At 44.4% G+C, this 26,597-nt stretch overlaps 1 protein-coding gene across 3 annotated transcripts in view; it reads left to right on the plus strand.

The window, feature by feature from the left end:
* SETD2 (SET domain containing 2, histone lysine methyltransferase) overlaps nt 1-26,597 on the plus strand; it is an 89,843-nt gene that overhangs the window by 41,697 nt on the left and 21,549 nt on the right. The window contains exons 12-16 of one of the 3 annotated variants that reach the window (XR_010025244.1): nt 2,981-3,109; nt 5,842-6,492; nt 9,662-9,886; nt 22,691-22,739; nt 24,005-24,023. Coding sequence is in view for 2 of the 3 variants with exons in the window: in XM_063122377.1 (XP_062978447.1) it covers nt 2,981-3,109; nt 5,842-6,492; nt 22,691-22,739; nt 24,002-24,170 (998 nt within the window). In the remaining variant the exon portion in view is untranslated. Of the gene's footprint in view, nt 1-2,980; nt 3,110-5,841; nt 6,493-9,661; nt 9,887-22,690; nt 22,740-24,001; nt 24,171-26,597 lie in introns of those variants that run through there. The other 2 variants (XM_063122377.1, XM_063122386.1) reach the window with 2 other exon arrangements.

A 26,597-nucleotide genomic window follows, 5' to 3' on the forward strand; every position in this document is an offset into this window, starting at 1 on the left:
AAGAGGAATGGTACTTCAGATTACTGGACGCCATCATTATTTGGGAAGGGATCATAGAATAGCAGAGTTGGAAGGGGCCTACAAGGCCATTGAGTCCAACCCCCTGCTCAATGCAGGAATCCACCCTAAAGCATCCCTGACAGATGGTTGTCCAGCTGCCTCTTGAATGCCTCTAGTGTGGGAGAGCCCACAACCTCCCTAGGTAGCTGATTCCATTGTCGCACTGCTCTAACAGTCAGGAAGTTTTTCCTGATGTCCAGCCGGAATCTGGCTTCCTTTAACTTGAGCCCGTTATTCCGTGTCCTGCACTCTGGGAGGATCGAGAAGAGATCCTGGCCCTCCTCTGTGTGACAACCTTTTAAGTATTTGAAGAGTGCTATCATGTCTCCCCTCAATCTTCTCTTCTCCAGGCTAAACACGCCCAGTTCTTTCAGTCTCTCTTCATAGGGCTTTGTTTCTAGACCTCTGATCATCCTGGTTGCCCTCTTCTGAACACGCTCCAGCTTGTCTGCATCCTTCTTGAATTGTGGAGCCCAGAACTGGACGCAATACTCTAGATGAGGCCTAACCAGGGCCGAATAGAGAGGAACCAGTACCTCACGTGATTTGGAAGCTATACTTCTATTAATGCAGCCCAAAATAGCATTTGCCTTTCTTGCAGCCATATCGCACTGTTGGCTCATATTCAGCTTGTGATCTACAACAATTCCAAGATCCTTCTTGTTTGTAGTATTGCTGAGCCAAGTATCCCCCATCTTGTAACTGTGCATTTGGTTTCTATTCCCTAAATGTAGAACTTGGCATTTATCCCTATTAAATTTCATAGTTCACTGGTAGAGCAGAAGATTCCAGGTTCAGTCCTTGGTATCCAGTTAAAATGAACGGTAGCAGGTCATGGGGAAATACCTGCCTGACGCTGCAGACCAAATGCCAGACCAGAGGAGAGAAAGTATTGGGCAAGATGATTACATAGGTTCAGGTTTTTATTCATCAGAAATAGCTGAGGAAATATTTCCTAACAGCTGCTAGAATAATTATCACATTTAAACAGTATGAGCGAACCCCACCTCTCTTGCACTGTGATAGTCAAAGAGCTTGTATTATTGTTTTCTTTCTTATTACCTGAATCTTTTTGAATTCTTTTGACAAATTCCAGCAGGGTATTATTTTTTTACAGAAAAAACAGAAAAAAAAGGTATTGTGGCACATTAAAGACTAATGAACCTGTTGTGGCATTAGCTTTCTTGGACTAGGTCCTTCTTCATCAGATGCATGATGTATTATCTTCAGTTGGCATGTATGTATGTATGTATGTATAGAATGAAAATTGGCACCAAAAAGCAGTGAAATGCAAGAGGTACCGCCCTCCAACTACTAGGTAGTACTACCCAATTTGCTTTTCATTCACTATTTTACCCAGTGCATCATCTAAAATTAATCTGTCTTAAAGGCTCCCACATTTTTCTCTCCTTCTGCTCTCTGCCTTTCGGTCAATGTGTGTGTTCTGCTTAGCACTGAGACAGATCTGAATAATGGCTGGTGTTTTTTGTTGTCAGAGGAGAAACAGCCACTGTTTGTGCTACCAGCTTTGCCGCAACCTGAAATCTGTCTTATAGCCAGCATAAAAAAACCCTGTGCTCCATTTTAAGATAGTTTAAAATTGTAGGCTTCTGGGCTTTCCCCTCATACACACCTCCCCAACGGCATCCCACCTTTTTGTATGTTTTTGCTCAACATCTAGCATGAAGCTTGTTCACTTCTTTGTAACACTTTCATTGATTTTAATGAAAGCATTACTGTACTTTTATTTATGTGTTTGCCTTGTATACATTTGAGCTTTCTGTAGAAATGTCAGGCCTGCATTTCACACCCTTTTGGTCTCACGGTTTACAGTTTCTTTTTCTCCTGTGTGTGTGTAGAGATATAGATATAAATGTGCCTACTGAGGATAGCAGTCACTTCATGAAGGCAGGCTCTCCACCACAATAACTTGGTTAAACTTTAAGGTGCCACATGACTCTCTTTTGTTCAACTTGTTTAGCATAAAGGATTCACTTACTGCAGGCTTTTTCCTGCTTTTAACGAACATTTTTTTTAATTTGTAATTGATTTTTAGGAATGTTAGTTTTAAAATGCTGAGAAAAATCATGCCCAATCCTAGCAATGTATAGAGAGTTGGAATTGTGTATCCTCCTGCTTCTACATCCGGAATATGAGTAGGCATGAACATAGATGTGAAGAGCTCAATTTAGCCATCTTCTGAGTGGAGCCAATGTTTGCCTCTGTCTTCACTCCCTGTTTTAGGGAACAACCTGGCCTTCCCATATATTCTTAGAACAATATTAGTCTGAATAGTTGCCACCATCTTTGACTTTCTTGACTAAGGAGGAACTTTGCTGTGTTTATTAAATAGCAAAAATAGTTATTAATGAGCCAGTGTGGCGTAGTGGCGAAAGTGTTGGACTGGGAGTTGGGAGATCCAGGTTCTAGTCCTCACTCGGCCATGGAGACCCACTGGGTGACTTTGGGCCAGTCACAGACTCTCAGTCCAGCCCACCTCACAGGGTTGTTGTTGTGAGGATAAAATGGAGATGAGCAGAATTATGTACGCCGCCTTGGGTTCCTTGCAGAGGAAAAAGGCGGGATATAAATGCAATAATAAAATTAAATAAATAAAGGATTAAGCTTCACAACATTCTGTGATGTAGATCAGTATTGCTGCCTTTTTACAGATGGTGAAGGAGTAATTTACTCCGAGCCATGCAATAAGGTCTCGCAGATCTAAATTTAAGTATCTGCTTCCCTGCCTCATAACCCTCAACTCTTCAAACAAATGACATGCTTATTGCTTTCTGAGCAACACTTCTGCTCCTTAAAAAAAATATTGCTGAGAGAATTAATTCTGCTGATTTGTAATGGCTGTGGGGAGGTTGCTGAATGGCCCCTTGGTCACTGTCAACCTTTGTGTTTTTATTTAAAGAATACTCTCTCTCAAGCCTGCCTGAAGTCCTTCCTGGAATGTCATGGCTTGTCCCTCCTCTGGATTTGGATGGCGGAGCTCGGCGATGGCAGGGGAAATACAGCCAACAACTTGAATCTCCAGCTAGAGGTGAGTGAATGCCTTAGAATTGCTACGTTCCTGTGTCCGTGTGTACAGATTTTCAAAATCAGCAAAAAAAAAACAACCCACAACAACTTAAGAAACCAGAGTTATGAGTTTGACTTGTCTTTTTCTGGCTTCTCTCACTCAGCCAAATGGTAAGGAAATATTTTGCCATTCTGAGAATCTTGGGACCTTGTGCACAAGGTCTGTTGAAAGTTCAGAAGCCACAGCCTCTTCCTGCTCCCCCGTGGCTGCCATTTCCTGTTTTCAGTGTTGCTCCTGCCTATTGATTCCCCTCATCTATGCCCTTACTTGCTACCAGTTGTTTAGCAAAACAGTTTCCCCCTGGGGGAAAAAATGGAACTTTCTAGAATAAATCAAGCAAAATATAGGCAAATTCTCTTAATGGCTCTCATTCCCAGGGGAGAAATGGGTTCCTGTGGCACAAATCTTGAAGTTCTGGATGCATATCTCTAGTTGTGCCTTCTCTTGAAAGAGGCGAAAGCGTTCAGTCTACTACAGGGGTGGGCAAACTGTGGCCTGCATAATGGCTTCCAGCTGCTTTCCTGTGTGGCCCCTTGAGCCCCAGGAAAATCCATGAGCTGGTGTCTTGACCCAGCTAATAGCACCACCCTGACAGTGATCCCGATTAGGGTTGTTCAGGCAGGGGGGAAGATATTTTAGCCTTTCCCCCTCCCTTAATTCCAATGCAGCTGGAGTCGCCAATTCCCTTGGTGGAGAAATGGCAACCCAATCGTTGTCACTGTGGAGAGGGAGAGGCTTCGCCCTCCTCTCCAGGGATCTCTGAAAGGATTGCTAGACGGGGAGGGGTCTTGGAGCCTCTCCCACCCTCAACAATCCAGGCTCAGTGGACAGGGAAGGGAAGACTAAACCTCCCCATCCCTGCACACTGAAAAGGGTGAGGGAGGATGTGTGCACGTGCACACACATGTACATACACGTGGCTCTAGCTTGCCACTCAGGAGTGCACACAGCCCTCGGGTCCAAAAGGGTTGCCCACCCTGATCCTTTGTATTTGGAATGTAAGCAATATCAAGTTAGAGATGTCATTCTAGATATGAGGCCTTCATCTGGGTCTACCTAACATCCATCGCACTGTCAGGCATTTTACCTTAGGTTCCTGTATGTGTGACTTCCCCAGCTGGCATCATCTAAACGAGCTATAACAGTGGTCTGTCCTTTAATTTACCCGTTTAAGTCTTAAGGGAATTTTTTCCTGATCTGGTGTCTGAAATTTCAGACATTATCTAGAGCCACTTAAGGGACACTCAGGCTCAATTCAGGCTATTTTTCAGAATGGTTTTGAGGACTGGGGACAAGCGGCAGGATCATGTACTCCATCTCATGGAGGATCTCTTCTCGATCCTCCCAGAGTGCAGGACACAGAACAACGGGCTCAAGTTAAATGAAGCCAGATTACTTATCCCCGGGAAAACCCGTTCTCGTCCCTCCTTCCTCCCGGAAGTCCCTATGTTTGAAAGGAGAAGGTTGAGGGGAGACATGAGAGCACTCTTCAAAGACTTAAAAGGTTGTCACACAGAGGAGGGCCAGGATCTCTTCTTGACCCTCCCAGAGTGCAGGACATGGAATAATGGGGTCAAGTTACAGGAAGCCAGATTCCAGCTGGACATCAGGAAAAACTTCCTGACTGTTAGAGCAGTACGACAATGGAATCAGTTACCTAGGGAGGTTGTGGGCTCTCCCACACTAGAGGCCTTCAAGAGGCAGCTGGACAACCATCTGTCAGGGATGCTTTAGGGTGGATTCCTGCATTGAGCAGGGGGTTGGACTCAATGGCCTTGTAGCCCCCTTCCAACTCTGCTATTCTATGATTCTATGATCTTCCTCCGCTTGCATGTGGCAGCCTCCTTCATTTCCTGTTTAGCACTAACCATAACTATCTGGCGTCCAAATCAGCACAGCATGCTTAGCACTTGCCTCCACACAAGTACAGGAAACGGTGCATTAAAATGGGCTTCTGATTCCAGAGCATAAAGGCCATCAATGGCTACAAGTCATTATGACTATATGTTACCCTCCAGTATCAGTGGTATTATATCTCTGAATACCACTTAGGGAACGCAGGCAGGAGGTGCTGTTGTGCTCCTGTCCTGCATGTGGGCTTCCCATTGGCCACTGAGGGAACCAAATGCTGGACTAGATAAGTTTTGTTTGATCCAGCAGGGTTATCTATGTGCTAACCATAAGTTGCTAATTCAGATCATATAGCAAGTTATGGTCAGTGCTAAGTAAGCAACAAAGGGGTTAAGGGAGAAAGAGAGGGAGGGAGATGATAATCATAGAATAGCAGAGTCGGAAGGGGCCTACAAGGCCATCGAGTCCAACCCCCTGCTCAATGCAGGAATCCACCCTACAGCATCCCTGACAGAGGGTTGTCCAGCTGCCTCTTGAAGGCTTCTAGTGTGGGAGAGCCCACAGCCTCCCTAGGTAACTGATTCCATTGTCGTACTGCTCTAACAGCCAGGACATTTCATAGAATCCTAGAATAGCAGAGTCGGAAGGGGCCTACAAGGCCGTCGAGTCCAACCCCCTGCTCAATGCAGGAATCCAATCCTTCACTATCAGATAGTCTCACATTGAGCAGAACATACATTGACTGCAAGTTTTACAGGGTCTGGTTCCCCTTGGAAAACTTACTATAGCCAAGCCAACAATTATTGAAAGTTAACGGTTGCCATTTCGTATTTTGTGATCAGATTATAAAGACTTTGGAGCTCTTGCCGATTCCCAACAAAAACATGTTGGAGGAGAGCAAAGTGCTTCCGATCATCCAACGCTGGGCCCAGACCAAGTCCGCCATTCCGCAGCTAAGCGAAGGGGATGGTTACTCCAGCGAGAACACATCGCGAGCTCATACTCCACTCAATACGCCTGATCCTTCTACTAAGCCCAGCACCGAGGGTGACACGGACACCCCTAAGAAGCTTGCTTTTCGAAGGCTCAAAATCATAAGTGAAAACAGCATGGACAGCGCCATCTCGGATACTACCAGTGAGATTGAGTTGAAGGAGGGCAAAGAGGACCTTGAGCAGCCGGAGAGCACCCCCACAGAGGCCGCAGAGGAACAGTCGCTGCAGCAAGAGCCGACCAGGAACGCCGCCGTTGAGACCTCGGCAGACACCGGCAAATCTCAGGCTGCCGCCGAGCAGGAGATGGAGCCCGAGGCAGAGATGAAAGAGAGCAGCACCACAAAGCTGGAGGAGTCTGTTGCTGCGGAAACGCCCTCTCAAGATGAAGAGGAAGGCGTGTCGGATGTGGAGAGTGAGAGGAGTCAAGGACAGACGGATAAGATAGTGGATGTGAGCGATTTGGCTGGCAAGCTTCTGGACGGCTGGAAAGACCTAAAAGTAAGTTAGTTTCTCTGCAGCAGGTTGCTTTTTACCATTCAGAGCAGGAAGAAATGGGGATTTCTCACAGTTCACATGTTTCTATGTGCAAAGGGTATGTGCGTATCCCAAATGAGTGCAGTTGCCTACTTTATGGAACAAATTGCCTAGGGAGGTTGTGGGCTCTCCCACACTCGAGGCCTTCCAGAGGCAGCTGGACAGCCATCTGTCAGGGATGCTTTAAGATAGATTCCTACATTGAGCAGGGGGTTGGACTGGATGGCCTTATAGGCCCCTTCCAACTCTACTATTCTGTGATTAAGATGATAGGCCAAAAATACAAAACATTTAAAATGCTTTCAGAGAGAAAGTTCAGAAGCTATAACTGTGTCCTTTTCTCCTCCTATGTCCTCCCCATTCGCCCTCTTTCTTGGCAAATAGTTTTGAATTATCAGGAAACTATGAACTATGGAAAATAAGTAAATTATGCAAAGCCAAATAAAGGCGCTGGAAATTGCACCGTCTATTCGCAGAGCTGAATCTTGGGGCCCTGCTTTGGTAAAATTTGGATTGGGGTCGTGGTGGTGGGATTTGTTATTCCCATTGCAAACAAGTTGTAGGTCCTTTCCCTTTGGAAGATGGTTTGATTCAAAACTTTCTGGGAGTATTCTGTTTTTCTTTTTAAAACAAACCTTTCTGCACATTGCTGCCAGTTGGTTGGTTCAATATTGACGAAAGAGGAATACTTTAACTTTGCAAAGGGAAAGTGTTGGTTGAATCAAAACAGTATCGATCATCTTGCTGACCTTACCCTTAGATGTCTGTTCAGCACAACAATTAGCAAATAGCTGTCCATGAGTGAAGTGACCGACAGTTTTTTTTGGCTAAAATCATAATAATGTGTAACAGCGATTTGAGTCCCTTTGACATAAAACACGAACTATCACCTGTCCTTAAAAAACACAGGCTGTCTATTGAGAAGCATTTGAGGGATGTTGCTGTTCTGTTTTGCTTTTGTAAGAATAGTTAGCCTGGAAATGATCATACTACTCCAGTTGTACGTGATATTTTGCTGTCTTATTCGTTAGCCTAATGTGATGAAGGGTGTGAGGGTGGAGATATCCAAGAGCAGGACACAGTCTCTGTCTCTCTCATGGCAAAAGATTCAAATCCACCCGTCACCCTCTTTGCTGCATCACTTACTGCACAAGAAAACAGGGTCCGAGTTGCCATTTATTCAATCTGTTTTGCTCTTCCTTCTCAGTGGACAGCCTTAATTGCCAGTTCATTCTTCCTTTAAGGAGATACGCGGAAAGATTCAGTGGTACTAGTGTGTGACTTGGGACTGAGGAAGGCAAATCACATTGGAGCCAACAGATGCTCTATAGTAGACTGCGGTTGTGTAGGCCAGTATCCTGTTCCTAAAAGTCTGGCTTGTTGATAATTCTTAAGATGAAGTACTAAACAGTAGTATGCATACAATTTAGGGTTGACCCACTTCTGAAATCCGAAATAATTCCTTTCCCCTGCATCTGAAGATTTGTTCAGATGATCATTTTTTAAATGAGGAAGATGTAAAAAAAAGGTACATAGTTGCCTTTCTGAGGAACACCTTCCTGACCGCCCCCAAAGAAGCACTTTAGCCCACTTAGTTTACATATATGCAAATAGGTCGGGAGAATAGTGTTTCATATGAAGGAGAGGATTTTTTTTTAAGCTATCCTATGGTTCTCAGAATTTGAGTTAGAGTGGCAGAATGAATGTGGCATGAAAACATGGACTCTATCAAGGTGGTTAACTTCTAAAATAATCTGCTAGGCTGCCAAATGTCTGTAGAAAAGTAAGGTTGTATGTCTTGCTCCCTTTCTGTTTAGAGTATGTACACTGTATATTGCACCTTGAATTGACAACTTACTTTGGGTTTGCTTGCAAGAATGCTTTTTTACCCCTTGGGTTCCCATGCGTCCTGTCCCCAGGTAGATTTCTCCCCCCGTATGGCGTAGAACAATACTAGCTTATGTAAACCCAGGAGCTTCCTGAATCTGCTATCCGCGGCTGAATTGACATAGCAGATTGATAAGCCAGTTCATGGAGTAGCCAGGTATAGCTGCCAGGTGAACCTTGTACATGAGACATGTGTGAACCTGAGGCTTGCTCTCTTTTCCTCGCATAAGGTAGAAAAACACTTGTACAAACAGGGTTTTGCCAAGTTAGTCAAGGTTCAGGGGTTTGTACTTGAGTTTCATTTATGCATGATTTTAATGTCCATTACAGACTTTTCGGTCTATGTCCCAGTGCTGAGCATTGAAAGGGAAAACCCAAATTAGTTGTAAAAGAAAACCCAAAGAGCAGTTTAACTGCATCTCTCTTTGAGGATTTGTGGAGGTGTGGGGTTACATATGAAAAAACAATTTTCCTGCTAAACTATCTTATCCCGCCCCCCTCTTGGTATAATTCTGGCTCAAAATCAACTTGTTCAAAACTGTGGTCAGCTATGGAATCATTATCCATCAAAAGTTACTATTTCAGATTTTAAAGCCCTTTCAGTTTATATCACACTTATAATATTCAGAAAGCCATTACATGGTTTTAAAGTATTGATCTTGGGTATATGGATCTAATTGACAGAGTTTCTGATCCGGATGCCCATGTATCTGAAATCAGCCCCTCCCCCTTCCTTACATCTGTCAAAAAACAATAATCCCTTTTAGATTCCTATGTTTGGAGCTACTATAATGACACATTGAATATAACCTGTCCTGTACTTCATCACGGCACTAAGAGTTAGCTACTTCTGTCTGACATTCCCAGCGTTGTGTTTTGAAGCTTAGCCGTTGGAGCTGAGTGCTTTAAAAACTCTGGAAAGAATTTTAAGCTTGGGTGCTGTGGTAAATGGCATACCTTTTTTTTTTACCCGATGAAAGAAGAATATTTGGGCATGTTGTCTCTGGGGTAGACATGTAGCCCATTTGTCTTTTTTCCATGACCAACACCTAGAAGAGAGGAAGTTAATGTTGATAGTTTTCAGGGCCTTCCAACCTCATCTTAAAGCTTTGGAGTGCCAGTCACCTGTGTCGTGCTTTGGAAGCAATGGGGCGGGAGGGTGTGGAAAGCTTGTAACGTAAAGCTGTGTCCTTCCCGACCTCTTAATTCTGACCCCCTTGTAGTAATTTCAACCATTTCCATCCAGCTTCTCAGGGCAGCAAGGAGCTTGTTAACATCATCCCCAGCTGACCATGAGTCTCCTTTTCTCAACTCCATTTTCAACTCCGTCCTGAAGAAAGGAGAGGACATAGCGTGCGTACTGTGAAGAAAACAGGAAGATGGTTGGGAAGCTGGATGATGCATGAGAAATATAATAGGTGGAAAAAGAGAGGACAGAGGTGGCTAACTCATTGATGCCGACGTAATTTTGGTACGTCCATTGCCGACAATGGATGTCGCTCTGGGAGAACCCCCCTACTCCTGGCGGGAAAGGATCGAGTGAGCTATTCTTTTTTTTTCCATATATCTATATATTTATTCCTCTTCACACAAAAGACAACTGCCGTGGCTTGGATTTTCAAGGCCTTTACGGTTGGAAGTCCTGAACCCAGGTGAATATCGACCAGGCAGCACACAACCCATTGAAACACACACACCTCACACATCCAGAAGGATACGTTTTCAGCATGGGTTTCTGCAAGCATTTCCCATTGGCTGAGGGAATGATGCATGTGTCTCCCTGTGCTGAAAATGTACTCCACAGTGGAACAGTCATTCAACAGCGTCTAACAAAACAACAACAACATCACCTTTGCTTCACTCACAGGAAGACCTGGAATTTAGTCAATATGCCTTTCGGCATAGGAGAAACAGGTAAGTGTCCCAAGAAGGACTAATGAAATCTGAGCCATAGAAAACTGATGGCTTAATGATTCCATTGCTGGCTACTTCCCAACATTTGAATGAAGGAGCTGGTGGGCATTCATGACCATAAAGAGTCACTTCTTCTAATGGAATATTTTGCCACATCATGAAATGGATGCTCTCAATCCAGCATATATAGACCAAGGGCAAATTTCATCCATAAAAAGGCATTAAAATGGTAATTACGTGGTTAGTTGGCTCTAATTTTTATTTTCTGGTGGGTACTTGAAATACTCAACTGTGGTCAGAATTAAGGTAGGAACCCCCCATCCACCCCCGGATGAGTTCAGCATAATGTTTCCTTGAGGTGAGGCTAGTTTCATGCTGGATGTGTATATTAAGGTGACATGCTTACACTCGTTCAGTTATCAGTGGAGATGAATAAGGGATGGTTTAGAACGTGAACTGAGTCAAACCCCTGGCAATTGCAACCTCTTCAGAAGATGGCAATTTTGGAGGAGCAGCTTACTTATCCTTTGGATTAGGAACACAGAAATGGAGTTTTAGTCCTCTTTAGACTTTTACTTGGATTTAGACTTGGCTCCAAATATACCAGTTCTGTTAATGGACTGGTGATAGGTCTATAAATATGGTTCTATAGATAGTAAGGGCCCCTACTGCTCTTCTTCCTCTCTCACCATCTCTGTCCCTCTGCTATGCACCCTTTAGATTCCCTACTTGAGTTGGTCTTTCCTTCAGTTGGTTGATAAACAGGAGCTCCTGTCCTTTGCCTCCCAGCTGTTAATTGCTCTTCATTCCATACAGGCCGCTGCATAGTGGTGGTTGCTGCATGTTTACACTGCGATCACTTGAGTATGTATGGCATAGGCCATTGCACGGGCTCCATTCTGAGGCTCTTTGACTAACTTAAATACTAAAGTCTTTTCTGCCATGGAATCTGTCCCATTAGCCCATGTGGCCTTTAAATGTATCAGCGGTTCCTGGTTAAAACTGCAAGGGTATTTTCAGCAGATTCTTGTGAATCTTTTATCTGTAGAACTTGGAAGTTTTCATGGATCCCAGTGTTTGTAGAACTTCACAAGTGCTGATACTTCTTAAAAATCAGTACGTGTTTGTTAGGAAGCAAAGATAAACACTCTTCAGTGTGTCACCCCATTATTTTAAAGCCCAGTGCACGCAGACACAGAGACTGATGAATAAACTGTCTTCGTTCCGCTGTTGGAACTGAGCATTTCCCTTGTTAATTCCTGTGCTTACTAGTGGATCAAGCTTTTAGCATTTTTCTACATAATTCAGTTTGAATAATTACATGGTTCCATACTTTCGTAGGTGTTGCGGTACAAGTACTGTTAATCCCAGATCAGAAGCTGCATAGTATATATTTGAAAAAGACAATACATTAGACTAAATGGCATAGGTTGAATGTATAGGCTATTCTCCTGAGCAGCCTTTCCAAGACGAAGGGTCACTTCAGAGTGGCGTGGAGTTCCTTCTCCCATACTTTTCTGGGTGTACAGCTTACTTCCTCTAGCTCTGAAAAGTTCACTTTGTGTTCCTGATTTAGCTTTAAACTAAAAACTGGTATATAACCCCTTCATATTAATATTTTCTATTGCTTGTGCAATAGAAAGATGATACGTTCTTTTTATAGTTCATGGCGTGAGACAGTTGAATTAGAGGGGTGTGTGGGGGGGAGAAGGAAATAGAATTAAGGAAGTATGACAACAAAAGGATGGGAACAAATAAAATACAGAACTTTGTGCTAATCACAATTTAAATGAACCCCAGTTCCCAGATTTGTTGGAAAGAGCCTGCATATTTGGAGTATGGGAGGAAGAAGATAAACAGGACAGACATAGGGAAAGATATCTGCTCCTATTGTCAGAGACTTAGGGTAGCTGGCAAGAGTAAATATATTTAAAAGATGCCAGAGGAGCAGATGAAATGAGAGTAAAAATGGAAGCACCCAAAAGAAATCAATATTAAGATTTATAGGGAAACCCAAACCATAAAACCCCCGAAATGCCATTAAAAGCTCACAAGCACAGGACTGATTTTGCCAGGTACCTAAAAGCTAGTCATGAGGATGCCTAGTGGCTATGATTCGTGAGGGAATTCCGTAGCTGGAATGTCCCTATAGCAAACGCCCTTGCCTAGATATATAAAACAGCAAAGTTCACGACCATGTGGGGAGCCGGTCTGGTGATGCAGTGTGCTAAACAATGTTCCAAAAGCTTGTACCTTTAGATCCTGCTGCAAACACACAAGGCATTTTACCTCCGGATTTATTTATTTATTTGGCTTGTTCATCTACCCTAACCCTGAATCCCTTGAATTTTGAGTCATGGGATGAGTGTGGAGGGGAGACAGAGAAGATATGGCTCATATATCCACCTGAATCAGCGCTCAGGGATAGCGGAAGGCATTTTTCCTTTTGGCTGAATAATCAGTCTTCTATATTTTGGAGGGTATCCACTTCATCTCGAACTGATTGCGTAAATCAGAATAATTTTGTCATCCTTAATAAAGTTTCTTAATTAGCCCTCACCTGTGTTTGCTACTGCAGGGAAATATTTTTACATAGCCTTTTAGCAAACAGTAGCTAGGCAAAAGAAGGGATTTATTATCTAGGCCTCACTATATGCTCTGTTTCAGTGCTTTATGAAAACAGAGTAATCTCAGTTATAACTTGGAGACCGATAAGTATATTGGAGTCTTTAAATAATAAAGTTAAATGTTTAAAGCCAAAATGTTTGGTATCCCCCCCTTTTTTTGTGCTGTATTAAATATATTGTAGATTCATCTATGTCCAAAAATAAAACCAAATTACCAATGGCTTTCAGCCCAACTAGCTAGTAGTTGTCTTTATATTAAGATGGAGTCTAGTCTTTTCATTGTGGGAGCAAAAAACTGAGTAGTGTTTATATTACAAGTACTTACTTAATCTGGCTTAGCAGTCATAATTTAATTTCACACGCATAGTGCGCAGTCCTGTGGGATGCCCCCAGCCGTATTCGTAAATCTCCGAACTTGGAGGCTTATGAGTGTGGAGCGGGAGGTGGGCCAATTTCACCCATTTAGAGGAGACTTCGGGGAGGGGGAGAAAAGGAGAGTGGAGACCGCTGGGGGGATACCCCGGTCCCCTCTCCTCCTTGCCCTGGGAACCCCCCTCACGTAGCAGCAGTCAGCATGTTTCTTTCCACGCTGGCTGCTAGGGTAAAGGGAACGTGGGTATTTTATATTCCCTAGACACTGTCTAGGTGGCAGAAAATTGCTCTCTTTCTTGATTTATAGTTGGAAAATTTGGGGGAAATGGAAAAAATACAACACTTACCTTTTTTTAGCACTTACTACAGATCTGAAGGCACTTTGCTGCTTTAAGAACATAAAATGTTTTATGTATGATGGGTGGGAAACACGCAGCCCATAGGCGGTGTGCTGCCCCACCAAATTTGGTGGCTGAGGCAAATCCACCACCACCACCATTTTACCTCCTTAAATTGCCCTTTTAGCAGTCCATAGCCACGACGGAGCACTAAGAGGGTCAAATTTAGCTTGAGAATAAGCTACATTCAATCCTTTCAGTGCTTCGTAGCAGGTTCGTGTTGATTTTTTTCTAAAATGGTTGCCAGATCCCCCCGAAATTACCCACCCTTGATGTAGGACTTGGTTTTCTCATAAAAGTATCATTAAAAATAAAAACATTTTAAAGTAAACTGAGTGAATTTGTGACTGTTGTCTGAATAATACTTTTAAATTTGATACATCAAACACAAACATTTTATGAGGAATCCAATTTATACATAATAGAATCTAGGAATGTCAGCAAGTAGTCCCTGAAATACCTGGATCATCCTAGAAACCAGAAGAAGCAGGAAGAGATGGAGGCAGAGGAAGACTGGTGTACAGAATCTGTTCCTGTTTTAGAGGGGTTAGGGAAATCTGATACTGAGAGTTTATTTTGCTGGGGAAGACTTTCTTACCTATTGGAATGTTAACCAAGCATATTTAATATAAGAACATTTAAGCAATCTAAACCAATCTTTTAATAAAAACAGTGGCAGTGAGTTCCATAGACCCAAACCTCAATTATTATTATTTAAAAAGAAACATAGGTAGAATAACCCACGCGTTGTTCCATCGTGTGGTGGTAGTAGCAAGGTAACCCTCAGTATTTCTCTCACATGTGGCTTTTAGAGCTACATCCATTGACTGCTAAAGCATCTAACCAGAACAAGCCCGTGTTTGGTTCATCCTGAAGTCTAAGCCCTCACGTTGTGAGTGCCAGGCGTTTGCAGCGTAAGGTGCCTTCAGCTTAATAGGGAAGGGAGGAGGCAGACCTCTAGAAGCGTGGAAGAGGATGCCAGATCTCTGGCGCTGAGGCTCTAGAGTATGGGTTCTCAACAAGGGGGGAATTCCCCCCCCCCCGTGGGGGAGAATTTTAGGGTTGCGGGGGGGGGGAATTGGGACCACTATTCAGCAAAGTATGATGTCCTGTAGATTATGTCTTCCTACACATGTTATTAAAAAGTCCCAGAAAAGTGTCATGTTGTCTGCAAAATCCAGGCCTTTGCTCTCTTTTCCCTCCCTCCCTCGCAATCCTAGAAGTTTCAAGCTTCCCATTAAGCATGGGAGCTGAGAATGTAAAAGGCGCCATGCTTTGCGTTGCCCCTTTAAATGGGACTAATATAGGAAAAAAATAAAAGATTTTCAATATTATGTGCATATTATTTGGAATGCACCTTTTGAGTTAGTCTGTCTTGGGAAGGGGGGAATTATATTCTGAACAATGGTGAAAGGGGGGAATGGAGCAAAAAAGGTTGAGAACCACTGCAGGCAAGGCCTGGGGGCGGGGGGATAAAGGTGATGTTTGGTAGGCTGGGGTGGAGCCTGGTACCCCCTAGAATAGGGTTGCCAAACCTAGGGCGACCCTATGAAAAGGAGGACAGGGCTTCGGTATCTTTAAACAGTTGTATTGAAAAGTTGTATTGGTGTCATTTGTATATATGGAGAACCTGGTGAGATTCCCTCGTCATCACCACAGTTAAAGCTGAAGGTGCCCTGCCCTCTTTTGTATCTGGCCACTCTAGTATAGCTCCTGCAGCTTTAACTGTGGTGATGAAGAGGGAATTTCACCAGGTTCTCCATATGTACTAATGACACCTGCTGAAATCCCCTTTTCTATGCAACTGATAAAGATACAGGAGCCCTGTCCTCCTTCTCATAGGGTCACCCTAGCCAAACCTCTTTCAGCCCAAGGGCAGAAATTCATTTTGGAGAAGTTCTGGGGGTTGAGGGGGCACATTCCAGTAGTGGGCGGTGCTGAAGAAGAAAGGGCGGAGTGGAGATATTTCTTTTAAGCTTAGAGCTCTTACTGCCACTAACGAAAGCCTTAGAAGAGGCATTTCAGCCTTTTAGAATGTGGGCCACAGAACTGCACAAAAGCTGGGAAACCTCTATTGATTCATAGTTGTGGGAAAGGGGATGGGGCCAGCGGTAGGGGGCTTGACTTTTGGGGGCCTGGGAGGGTCAGATACGCACCCCTTGCCTGCCACTGGGTTCTAGAAAGTAGAAGGAAAGACTCTTGGTGGACCAGGATGCAGGGCCTAGCTACGCATTAGAAGATCAGGGGTTGGGGCCTGTTGAACACAGGGGCACAGCCCATAGTCCTCAAGCCCCTAACCCTTAGTCCTGATGTTTGAGGTGTTACTCCATCATCCCATACAGCAGCCTTTCTCAACCTGGGGCGCTCCAGATGTGTTGGACTACAACTCCCAGAATGCCCCAGCCAGGTGGCTGGGGCATTCTGGGAGATGCAGTCCAACACATCTGGAGCGCCCCAGGTTGAGAACCACTGCCATAGAGGGTTGAAGTTGTGATGGACAAATCCAGAAGCTCAGCGGCCGTGTCTGTGGGTGAGCCTGTCTTGCTAGGCAAGGGACCAAGGTGACTTCACTCTTACTAGTGCTATCAGGTGGCCCCATGATGAGGGTGACCGTATGAAAAGGAGGACAGGGCTCTTGTATCTTTTAACAGTTGCATAGAAAAGGGAAATTTGGCAGGTGTCCTTTGTATATATGGAGAACCTGGTGAAATTCCCTCTTCATCACCACAGTTAAAGCTGCAGAAGCTATACTAGAGTCACAGCTTTAAAAGAGGGCAGCTTTAACTGTTATGATGAAGAGGGAATTTCACCAGGTTCTCCATATATACAAATGACACCTGCTGAAATCTCCTTTTCAGTACAACTGTTAAAGAAACAGGAGCCCAGTCCTCCTTTTCATACGGTCACCCTACCCATGATGCAATTAAAAAACCCGGCCGACTGCTACTTATTCAAGGACATTTCTGACAAATGTGGAATATTTTACAGTATGTGCCACATGACTGAACAGCATCCTAATCCTATGGTGTGAATTAATCTAACTTCAAATCTGGCCAAAGTCTTGCTTGGGTTATGACACAGAAGGAAAAGGGCACGATCCAAGGGACAGTGGCACCAATTCTGTGAGCCCAGGGGAGCTTTGGCCTTGGTTTTCTCAAGAAGCAGGTTGCATGCTGCATGGCAACTGCATTCTGAAAGGGACGGGTTTTTAAAAACAACTTTTGGTGACATGCCCCATCTTCAAAGGGGGTGGGGGAAGCTAAAAGTTATAGATTTTTAGTTTATTAATTTGGCACTTCTCCACAGGAAGCTGCTTTATAATAAATATTAACGTATCAAAATACATAAACTTTTTAAAAAATCAGTTCAATAAACTTGGGATAACTTCAGCATTTCAGTGAAATAATCCAGATTTAATTCATAAGTACAGAATGAAATCAAAATTACCAGGCCAAAAAAATAAAAAAAAATAAAGTTATTCCAAACTACTAGTTATGGTGCTGTTGCACTCCAAGGGGTCATAGCAGCCTGGCTTATTATTTATTTATTTATTGCACTTATACACTGCTCCCATAGCCAGGGCTCTCTGGGCGGTTTACAGAAATTCTAAAATTAAGATATAAACGAGTATACAAAATTTTAAATCCTAAAACACAGAACATACACACATAAAGCATTAAAAACCGTTAAAAAACTAAACATGTGGGTGATTAAGATGCGCCGCCATATGCCTGGGTAAAGAGGAAAGTCTTAACCTGGCGCCGGAAAGATAGCAGCGTTGGCGCCAGGCGAGCCTCGTCAGGGAGATCGTTCCATAGTCTGGGAGCCACCACCGAAAAGGCCCTATCCCTCATTGCCACACTCCGAGCCTGTCTCGGAGAAGGCACTCAGAGGAGGACCTTAGATGTTGAACGTAGTGACCGGGTATATTCACGTTGGGAGAGGCGTTCCATCAGGTATTGCGGTCCCAAGCCATGTAAGGCTTTATAGGTCAAAACCAGCACCTTGAATTGGGCTCGGAAACATACAGGCAGCCAGTGCAAGCGGACCAGAGCAGGTGTTATATGGTCGAACCTTCTGGTTCCTGAAATCAATCTAGCCGCTGCATTTTGCGGCTTAAATGCAGTTCAGAGGAGGTGAGGTCTTCTCACCAGGATAGATGGTTCACAGCTGGTTCCCTCCTCCAGAGAAGCTGGAAGTATTGAAAATGCTGGGGGTAGGTGGGGGGGGGTCCTCTCCCCTAGCTTCCCAGGTGCTCTGGATGCTAGTGTTGGTCTAACATTTCACTGAGCTTCAAGAACCATGTGTGAGCCAAAGGAGCTCTTTGGATCTTGGCCAGTGAGTACAGCGCTAGGTGATTTCATACATACGCAAGTGGGAAATTGCTTAGAAAATCCAACATGGACACAACTTAATTTCTAAAAGGGCAATTAATCAAAAATAACAAGATTAGTGAAATGGAAACCGAAGGGAGCAGGTGTGCAGGGCTCAGATCTCTCCAGGAAGCCTGATTCTAAAACAGTTGTAATAGAGTCAACTAAGATGTTCACCACAGATTAGAACAGGCACAAACGATCCAAAAGCTTGCCAGTGTGGTTAAAATGTCAAGAAGGCCAAGAAGAGTTCTCTTAAAAGTCCAACTAAGAAACAGAAAACAATGCAAACTCATAGACTTGGTGCGGACGACACGTTAGTCAACAGTGGTTTTAGAACTCCATGGTTGAGAAAAGTGTCGTCTGGCAGGAAAACTCAATGCAACAACGGAGGTTTTTTTTTAAAAAAAAAACACACCACAGAATATCCATGCTGTGCAGAGGAGAGTTCCTGCACAACGGTTGTGTTGTGGTGGTGGGTTCCGTGGAGTTTTCCCCATGTCTACAGAGTCACCAGGCAAGAGCGGCAACCCCCCCCCCCCCCGGCTTCTCTTGCCCGGCGGGACACTATAGGCATGGGAAAGAATTCCGTGGCAGGATGCAGTTGGGGAGCCCCGAGTGTGCCGTCCCTGGGTGGGGCACCATGATCATGGCACCCTACGTGTTCCCAGGGATGTGCACGTCCTGTCGCCCGCCCACCCTGACCTGCGATCCATGTGGATATCGACTTGAGGGGATGGAAAGAGCTTCCCTGATGCTCTCGGGAGAACCCGAGCTCGTTCCATCTACAAATGCTTCGGGGGAGGGGGGGCGCGAAGAATGCCTCCCACTGCTTGATGTGTATCATCAAACCGCGAGAGGTATCCTTCCTCTTTTCAGCGCAGCTACAACAACTGCAGCCGGGGTGTCCTTACTGTGTCCATCCCGCTGAAAGGAGGAAGGGGCGGATAGATTAGTTCTCCGAGGACCGATCCACCTGCCACCCCTTTCTTCCTACGGTGTCAGCGACAGGCGCGGCCATCGCCCTAGCAACAAGAGGCGGCGCTTCACTGCAAAATGGATCCATCCGCTGAGGGCATTGCCTTCTTCCTTCAGGGGAATGGATCCATTTTCCAGGGAGGCACGCTGCCTCCGCTTGTTGCTAGGGCGAGAGGCGCGGAGCGTGTTTTGGCTCCCCCCCCGCTCCACTCCCCACGGAATAGCGGTGCCCCAACCCGCGCCACCATTCGGTGGGGTGTGCAGAGCCAGGGGAGAAGCCTAGCCCATGCAGCGGGTGAACTCCGCCCCACAGACAACTTTTACCATGACACGTTAAAGCAGCCTTCCTCAACCTGGGGCGCTCCAGATGCGTTGGACTGCATCTCCCAGAATGCCCCAGCCAGCTGGGGCATTCTGGGAGTTCTAGTCCAACACATCTGGAGCGCCCCAGGTTGAGGAAGGCTGCTTTAAAGCAACATGCCTGAACTCCACACCACACAGTTCGTGGGGTGGAGTTCATACCAAAGTGTCGTCCGAACATGACCATACTAAAGGTAAAGCTATGATGAAGAATCCAAGGAGGGCTTGGAGTATTATTATTTATTTGTTTATTATTTATTCATCAATTGCCCAGTTGGCAAATGCCATTGGAACAGTTTAATAATAATAATAATAAACAGCAACAACCCCCCCCCAAAATAACAAAAACTATTTAATATTTTCATTGTTGTTTTGGTTATTCAATTGTTTTGGGGTCTGTTTATGATTCTAAACTCCTGTGAGGGAGGGCATTCTGCCAGTTGTGATTAAAAATCTGAAACAGCCATCAGTAAACGGATTAAAGATTAAATGTTTTCTAGAAGTGGGAGGTTTTAAAATGATGTCTAAATAATATACAGTGAAGGCACCAGGTGGATCTCCCTGGGCAGAGCATTTCACTCACAGGGGGCCACTACAGAGAAGTCTCTTCCCCTGGTAGCCACCCACTGCACTGTTATGGGCGGCAGCACCCAGAGAAGAGCCTCTGAAGATGATTCTAGCAATCCGGCAGAAACATATGGGAGAAGGTTCACCTTCAGCTAATTAACCTGGCATATAGCTTTATAAAGTGCGGGTTACAAATATCCTAACACAGCAATTCTACTGTGGGATGGGGGAACTAAAGACCAAGTAAGTACCTGCCGTATTCAAAGCCCTACTAGGCTCACATGGGAAAGGAGGGGCATTATGTTGAGATTTTTTTCCCTTCTGGGCTGTTTTTCTCTCCTTTTCCTTCAATTTTCCTTTGCTGTCAAGAGGAGCTACTGGTAACCTTTCCAAGCAAGCTGCTCTAGGTGAGATGAAGACATCATGGGTCAGGGACCAGCCCATGAGCAGCTGGGCCAAGGAGGCTATGATGCAACCTTACTAAATTTGGAGATCATAGAACCATAGAATAGTAGAGTTGGAAGGGGGCCTAAAGGCCATTGAGTCCAATCCCCTGCTCAATGTAGGTGTTCATTCTTCTGGGGAATTAATTGGGATATGGGCATATTCTTCTCCTGTTTATCCCTGCCTTCATCTCCTTCCCCTTCCTCTGTTGCATTCCTTGTGTCAGATTACAGATTGTAAGATCTGTAAGAGACCTGTCTTCTTGTACTTTGCAATCAATGTGCCCAGAGCTTTGCAATGTAATTGTAATGATGATCATTAAAAAATGGACCAAAAATAGATTGAAGTAAGCACCCCTAAAACTGAAGTGGTGGACAAGCCCTTTGCCCTGGGTACCCTTGCATGCCCAAGGAAATGTCAGCAGGATTGCCGACACAATCCTTGCCGATCGTGAGAAGTTCCAGTTATGAAGCTCTTGCTGGGAATCCCTTAAAAAAAAGTAACTTAGTAAGTACCTGGAAACTTACCGGTCATGAGATGCACCCTCGACTTCTCATATTTAATAGCATGTAAGAAATAACAAATGTGAACTTTGTGGGTCTCTGTGGGTTTTCTTGCAGTATGTGACTCTTTTTCACTGAAGTGGATTGGACGGCCAAAGTGGTTGAAAGAGAACGGCCAAGAAAATCACAAGATGAAATTTTGAGACCACATAATCTGTACCCAAAGCAATGTCTGAATGTTATTACTCTTCATACTATGCCCCATTTTTCTCCTTTCTTGTCAATGTGGTTTGCCTTTAAGTTTCTCTTTTAATTTGATAATTAATGACCTTTGACCCTTTTGAACCTATTGCTTTTATTAAGTTTCTCTTTTGCCTTCAGTAGAGATAGTGGCTTCCTCCCCCCTTCGTTAAAGCACAAAAGCATTCTATGTAAAACCCAGTACTAATCTGATGTTAAATTCAAGCTGTCTTTTCTCCTCCTGCCTACCCTGTGCCACTTTGCTGTTCTTCACAAAGAAAGGACTTATGCAGACAGCGTTTTCTTGTGGTGTGGGAACTTTACAAAGCTAGTAACTTCCAAATGTTAGTATTATATGACCTCTCTGCCCTCTCCTTCAAGTAAAGTCTGAAATGTTCTCACTGCTGCCTGTGTGGTTGACAGGCACAAGGTCCATGCCCCTTCACAACATGTAACTAGACTCCTTGAAGCCAAAGGCTGCATTCAGATGATCCTGAAAACTACGGTTTGGAAGATCGTGAACAAGCCATGTGTCAGTCAGTCCCCTTAGCCCTCCCTTCTCTTTCTCTCACACAAGGGTTAATTCATGACGTCCTGATTTAATCAAACCATGATTTTCCATTACATCTAAGCTGGTAAATCATGATGGAGAAAAGGAAGGAGTCTGGAGGAGAATTTGCTCTAGCCCATTAGTTCCCAAACTTTTTCAGGTAACTGCCCCCTTGGTTCCACAAACTCATGCCCGGTGCCCCCTACCTTACACTATAAAAATCATTATTCAGAATAGTGGTTTTCAACGACCCACTAAGGAAGAGAATAACGATAAAATTCAAAACAGTAACAATTAATTGAATATTTATTCAAAATCCGAAGCACCCGACGCAGGCTTGCTGAGGGAGGGAGGGAAAAGAGAGCAAATGCCTCTGTTTTGCAGCCAGCATGACGGGGCACACCAAGCAGGATATGTCTCTTCATTAGCGTTTTGGTGCTTTTGAAATATTTCAATTCACCGTTAAAAGGACTCTTCTTAAACGGTATTAATACATGTGTGGATTCTTCCCCTATATGGCTTGGGACCAAACTACCTTCTCCCATAGAAACGTCCCTGGGTTTTAAGACCTTCTGGAGAGACGCTTCTCGGAAAAGACCACCTCGAACGCCCCCCTGCTGCCCCTTTGCCTCTTAGCACCCCCCTGCTGCCCCCTTGCCTCTTAACACCCCCTATGCAATCCCACCCACCCCAAGGGGGCGGTACCACACACTTTGGGAACCACTGCTCTAGCCTGTCATTTCCCCTAAACCGTAGTTTGAAGGATCATTGGAATGCAACCAGAGTCTTTAAATCTCCTTTGGAAAACGTTCAGGCTTTGACCCAGGCAAGTTTTGGAAGTGGAGGAACTCTGGAATTGTGGTATGACCACCCTATATCTTCACGTGCCCCACGATTCGTCTAAATTGGCAGCTGAACCTGACTTAGTTCTTGTGGTCTGTTTTTGTAGGAGGTGTACAGGATCCCAAAGAAGAGTCAAGCGGAAAAAGAGACCAATGGTACGTATTCAAAGGTGCCTTTTTGTTTTTGTCAAAGCGGTTTAATAAGCAGGTAACTGGTTGGGAGGAAGACCAAAGCTGAATATGAGCCAACAGTGCGATATGGCTGCAAGAAAGGCAAACGCTATTTTGGGCTGCATTAATAGAAGTATTCTATGATTCTATGAACAGACATCTTGATCTGGTTCACACATAATGACAACCCATCCGTTTAAAAACTTTACAAGCAGGTGGGATGCTTGCAGCATGCCCGCTCTTCCACTTTACTGCACAACCCATTATTAGCTCATCCCCCCCCCCCTGGTTTATTATTGGGTTAACCATTGTTGTTGTTTTTAGCCCCTAAACCCAGAGGTCCATCACGCTGCACAACATACAAGAAGAGCAATAGTTAGTTGTGCGGTAAAGCTGAAGGGGCAGGTGTACTGCAGGCAGCGCACCCGTTCATGCACAACAACTCATTGCTAGTTTTCACAAATATTGAGGCTTTGTAGCATGAATGCAGACAGGAGGGTGGGAAACGGACTTTAGAAACAATATTAAATTGTATTATTTTGGCTGCATTTGGGCGTCACAATAAAACCATAGGCACGGAATGAACTGTTTTCCTTTCTTCTTCATCCTCCAGTGCAGCCCCAAGGAGGGGATTGGAATTTTTTGCTTCCATTTTTGATTAACCACAGTTTAGCGTTACAGCTGAACCCTAAACTGATTAAACTTGACTGTGGTTTGTTGAAACAAGCCAGCTTCGTAATTTGTGGCTTGAAATTGGCTCATTTCAAATAAACAGTGTTTAAAATTAATTATAGGTCATTGGGTTTGGACAAAACAACCAGCTATGGTCAATCAAAAACAGAAGTAAAAACTTTGGATTTCCTCACAGCTATGCATGAGGGCGAACATGCAGGGCCAAGGTTCACTGGACATTGTTCCCAGCACAACAAACTATGGTTTATTGTGATGTCTGAGTGCAGCCATTATCTCAGGTAGGTAAACAATATTTTTTTAAAAAAATATCTGAACTACGTTATGAGGATTTTTCAAATAAGAGTTTTTTTGGGTTTTTTAAACTCTTACACATTAAAAAATACTATGGGGACAATCCAGCCAGTATTGTGCTTTTGACCAGAAACTCATTGGGACAAGGATTTGTCTTTTCACGCACGCACGCACGCACGCACGCACGCACACAAATCCTGAACAGAGCTAGGCCCACAGTAGATCACATAGCTCTGCTAATAACTTCTGCCCATTTTTGACAGCAGATCGTGGGCGAGAGACAGCAGGCCGAGACCCAGCTGCCACCCCAAAAAACCTGAGCAGAGAACGAGACCCTGAAAGGCAAAGTCAAAGTAAGGAAAAGAAAAAACGTAGAGATTCTTTATCACCCCCATCTGCATATGAGCGAGGCACCAAGCGACCAGATGACAGGCAAGTTATGCTTTTCTTTAACTTCTTTAGTTAACGACTGGGGGAAATTGTCAAGTGAGAGTACTTATCAATGGAACCTTCTCAAACTGGGGAGAGGCAACGAGTGGGGTACTGCAGGGCTCAGTCCTGGGCCCAGTGCTCTTCAACATTTTTATTAATGATTTGGACGAGGAGATGCAGGGAACACTGATCAAATTTGCAGATGACACCAAATTGGGTGGGATAGCTAATACCCTGGAAGACAGAAACAAACTTCAAAGGGATCTTGATAGGCTGGAGTGCTGGGCTGAAAACAACAGAATGAAATTGAATAGGGATCAATGCCAAGTTCTACATTTAGGAAATAGAAACCAAATGCACAGTTACAAGATGGGGGATACTTGGCTCAGCAATACTACAAACAAGAAGGATCTTGGAATTGTTGTAGATCACAAGCTGAATATGAGCCAACAATGCGATATGGCTGCAAGAAAGGCAAATGCTATTTTGGGCTGCGTTAATAGAAGTAGAGCTTCCAAATCACGTGAGGTACTGGTTCCTCTCTATTCGGTCCTGGTTAGGCCTCATCTAGAGTATTGTGTCCAGTTCTGGGCTCCATAATTCAAGAAGGACGCAGACAAGCTGGAGCGGGTTCAGAGGAGGGCAACCAGGATGATCAGAGGTCTGGAAACAAAGCCCTATGAAGAGAGACTGAAAGAACTGGGCATGTTTAGCCTGGAGAAGAGAAGATTGAGGGGAGACATGATGGCACTCTTCAAATACTTAAAAGGTTGTCACACAGAGGAGGGCCAGGATCTCTTCTCCATCCTCCCAGAGTGCAGGACACGGAATAATGGGCTCAAGTTAAAGGAAGCCAGATTCCAGCTGGACATCAGGAAAAACTTCCTGACTGTTAGAGCAGTACGACAATGGAACCAGTTACCTAGGGAGGTTGTGGGCTCTCCCACACTCGAGGCCTTCAAGAGGCAGCTGGACAACCATCTGTCAGGGATGCTTTAGGGTGGATTTCTGCATTGAGCAGGGGGTTGGACTTGATGGCCTCATAGGCCCCTTCCAACTCTACTATTCTATGATTCTGTGATAACATACGAACAGAGAGAGAGACTACCAGAATTGGAGACCTTATTTACGCATCTTTTCCCAAAGATGCGGGCCCCCCCCCAAAAAAAAACGGGTGGGGGGGGAAAAGGGGAAAAAAGAAAGATTCTCTTGAGACATAATGCCAAACTATAATAAAGGCAACTTAATTATGGTTTGGTGTGATACCTGGATTGACAAACCATGGTTGGCTGTTGATCAACAAACCAGAATCAGAAAGTCGCTTTGAAGTGGGTTTTCAGACTATGGTTTGTGTTGATTATAGTTTGGCATGGTGTTTACATTTACAAATCAAAATTGTGGCCATTGCTGCACCTCGCAGAGGCTGGTGCATCATGGAGATGGGAGTGAGTTCGTGAATTTATGAAATGTCAGTGCCGAGGGCACATAAAAAGAAACTAGGCAACCCACTCTAAACTGTGGTTTGCCTCTTGTACATTTTCAACAGTCTTCCCCAACTGGGTGCCCTTTAGATATTTTGGACTGTAACTCCCATCACCTCCTGGCGGTGTCGCCAATCATAAGAAATGGTGGGTGTTCTCCTCCAGCACATCTGGAGGGCACCAGGTTGGGGAAGGCTTGTTTAGAAGTTCAAGCATTGCATCCAACTATGGTTTTGCACTAACCAGAGTTTACAACCCAGATCATAAGTTTCTGAACCATGGTTTGATTGGATGTTGGATTTGAACCAATGAGACTTTTGATGGGATGTTGGAATTGAACCATGGATCAGACTAAGGGTCCATTCTGTTCACACAGTGGCCAACCAACTGTTGACCAGGGAGCCACAAGCCGGACACAGTGCAACAGCACCCTCTCACCCATGTTCCCCAGCAAGCTTACTGCCTCTGATACTGGAAGTAGCATAGAGCCATCAGTACTGCTAGTCATTGATATCCGCCCCTAGTGTCAAAGCCTCAGTGTGGCTGACAGGAGTAAATATATTTTTAAAAATGCCAAAGGAGCAGATAAAATGAGAGTAAAAATGCAAGCACTCAAAAGAAATCAATACTAGTTTTCTAGGGAAACCCAAACCATAAAAACCCTGAAATGCCATTAACAGCTCACAAGAACAGGACTGATTTTGCCAGGTACCCAAAAGCTAGTAATGAGGACGCCTAGTGGCTATGATTCGTGAGGGAATTCCGTAGCTGGAATGTCCCTATAGCAAACGCCCTTGCCTAGATACATAAAATGGCAAGGTTCAAGACCATGCGGCGTGCTAAATAATGTACCAAAAAGCTTGTGCCTTTAGATCCTGCTGCAAACACACAAGGCATCATGTTTTACCTCTCAGTTTATTCATTTGGCTTGTTCATCTGCCCTAAC

This window comes from Elgaria multicarinata, chromosome 1, assembly GCF_023053635.1.
Source record: "Elgaria multicarinata webbii isolate HBS135686 ecotype San Diego chromosome 1, rElgMul1.1.pri, whole genome shotgun sequence".
NCBI lineage: Eukaryota > Metazoa > Chordata > Lepidosauria > Squamata > Anguidae > Elgaria > Elgaria multicarinata.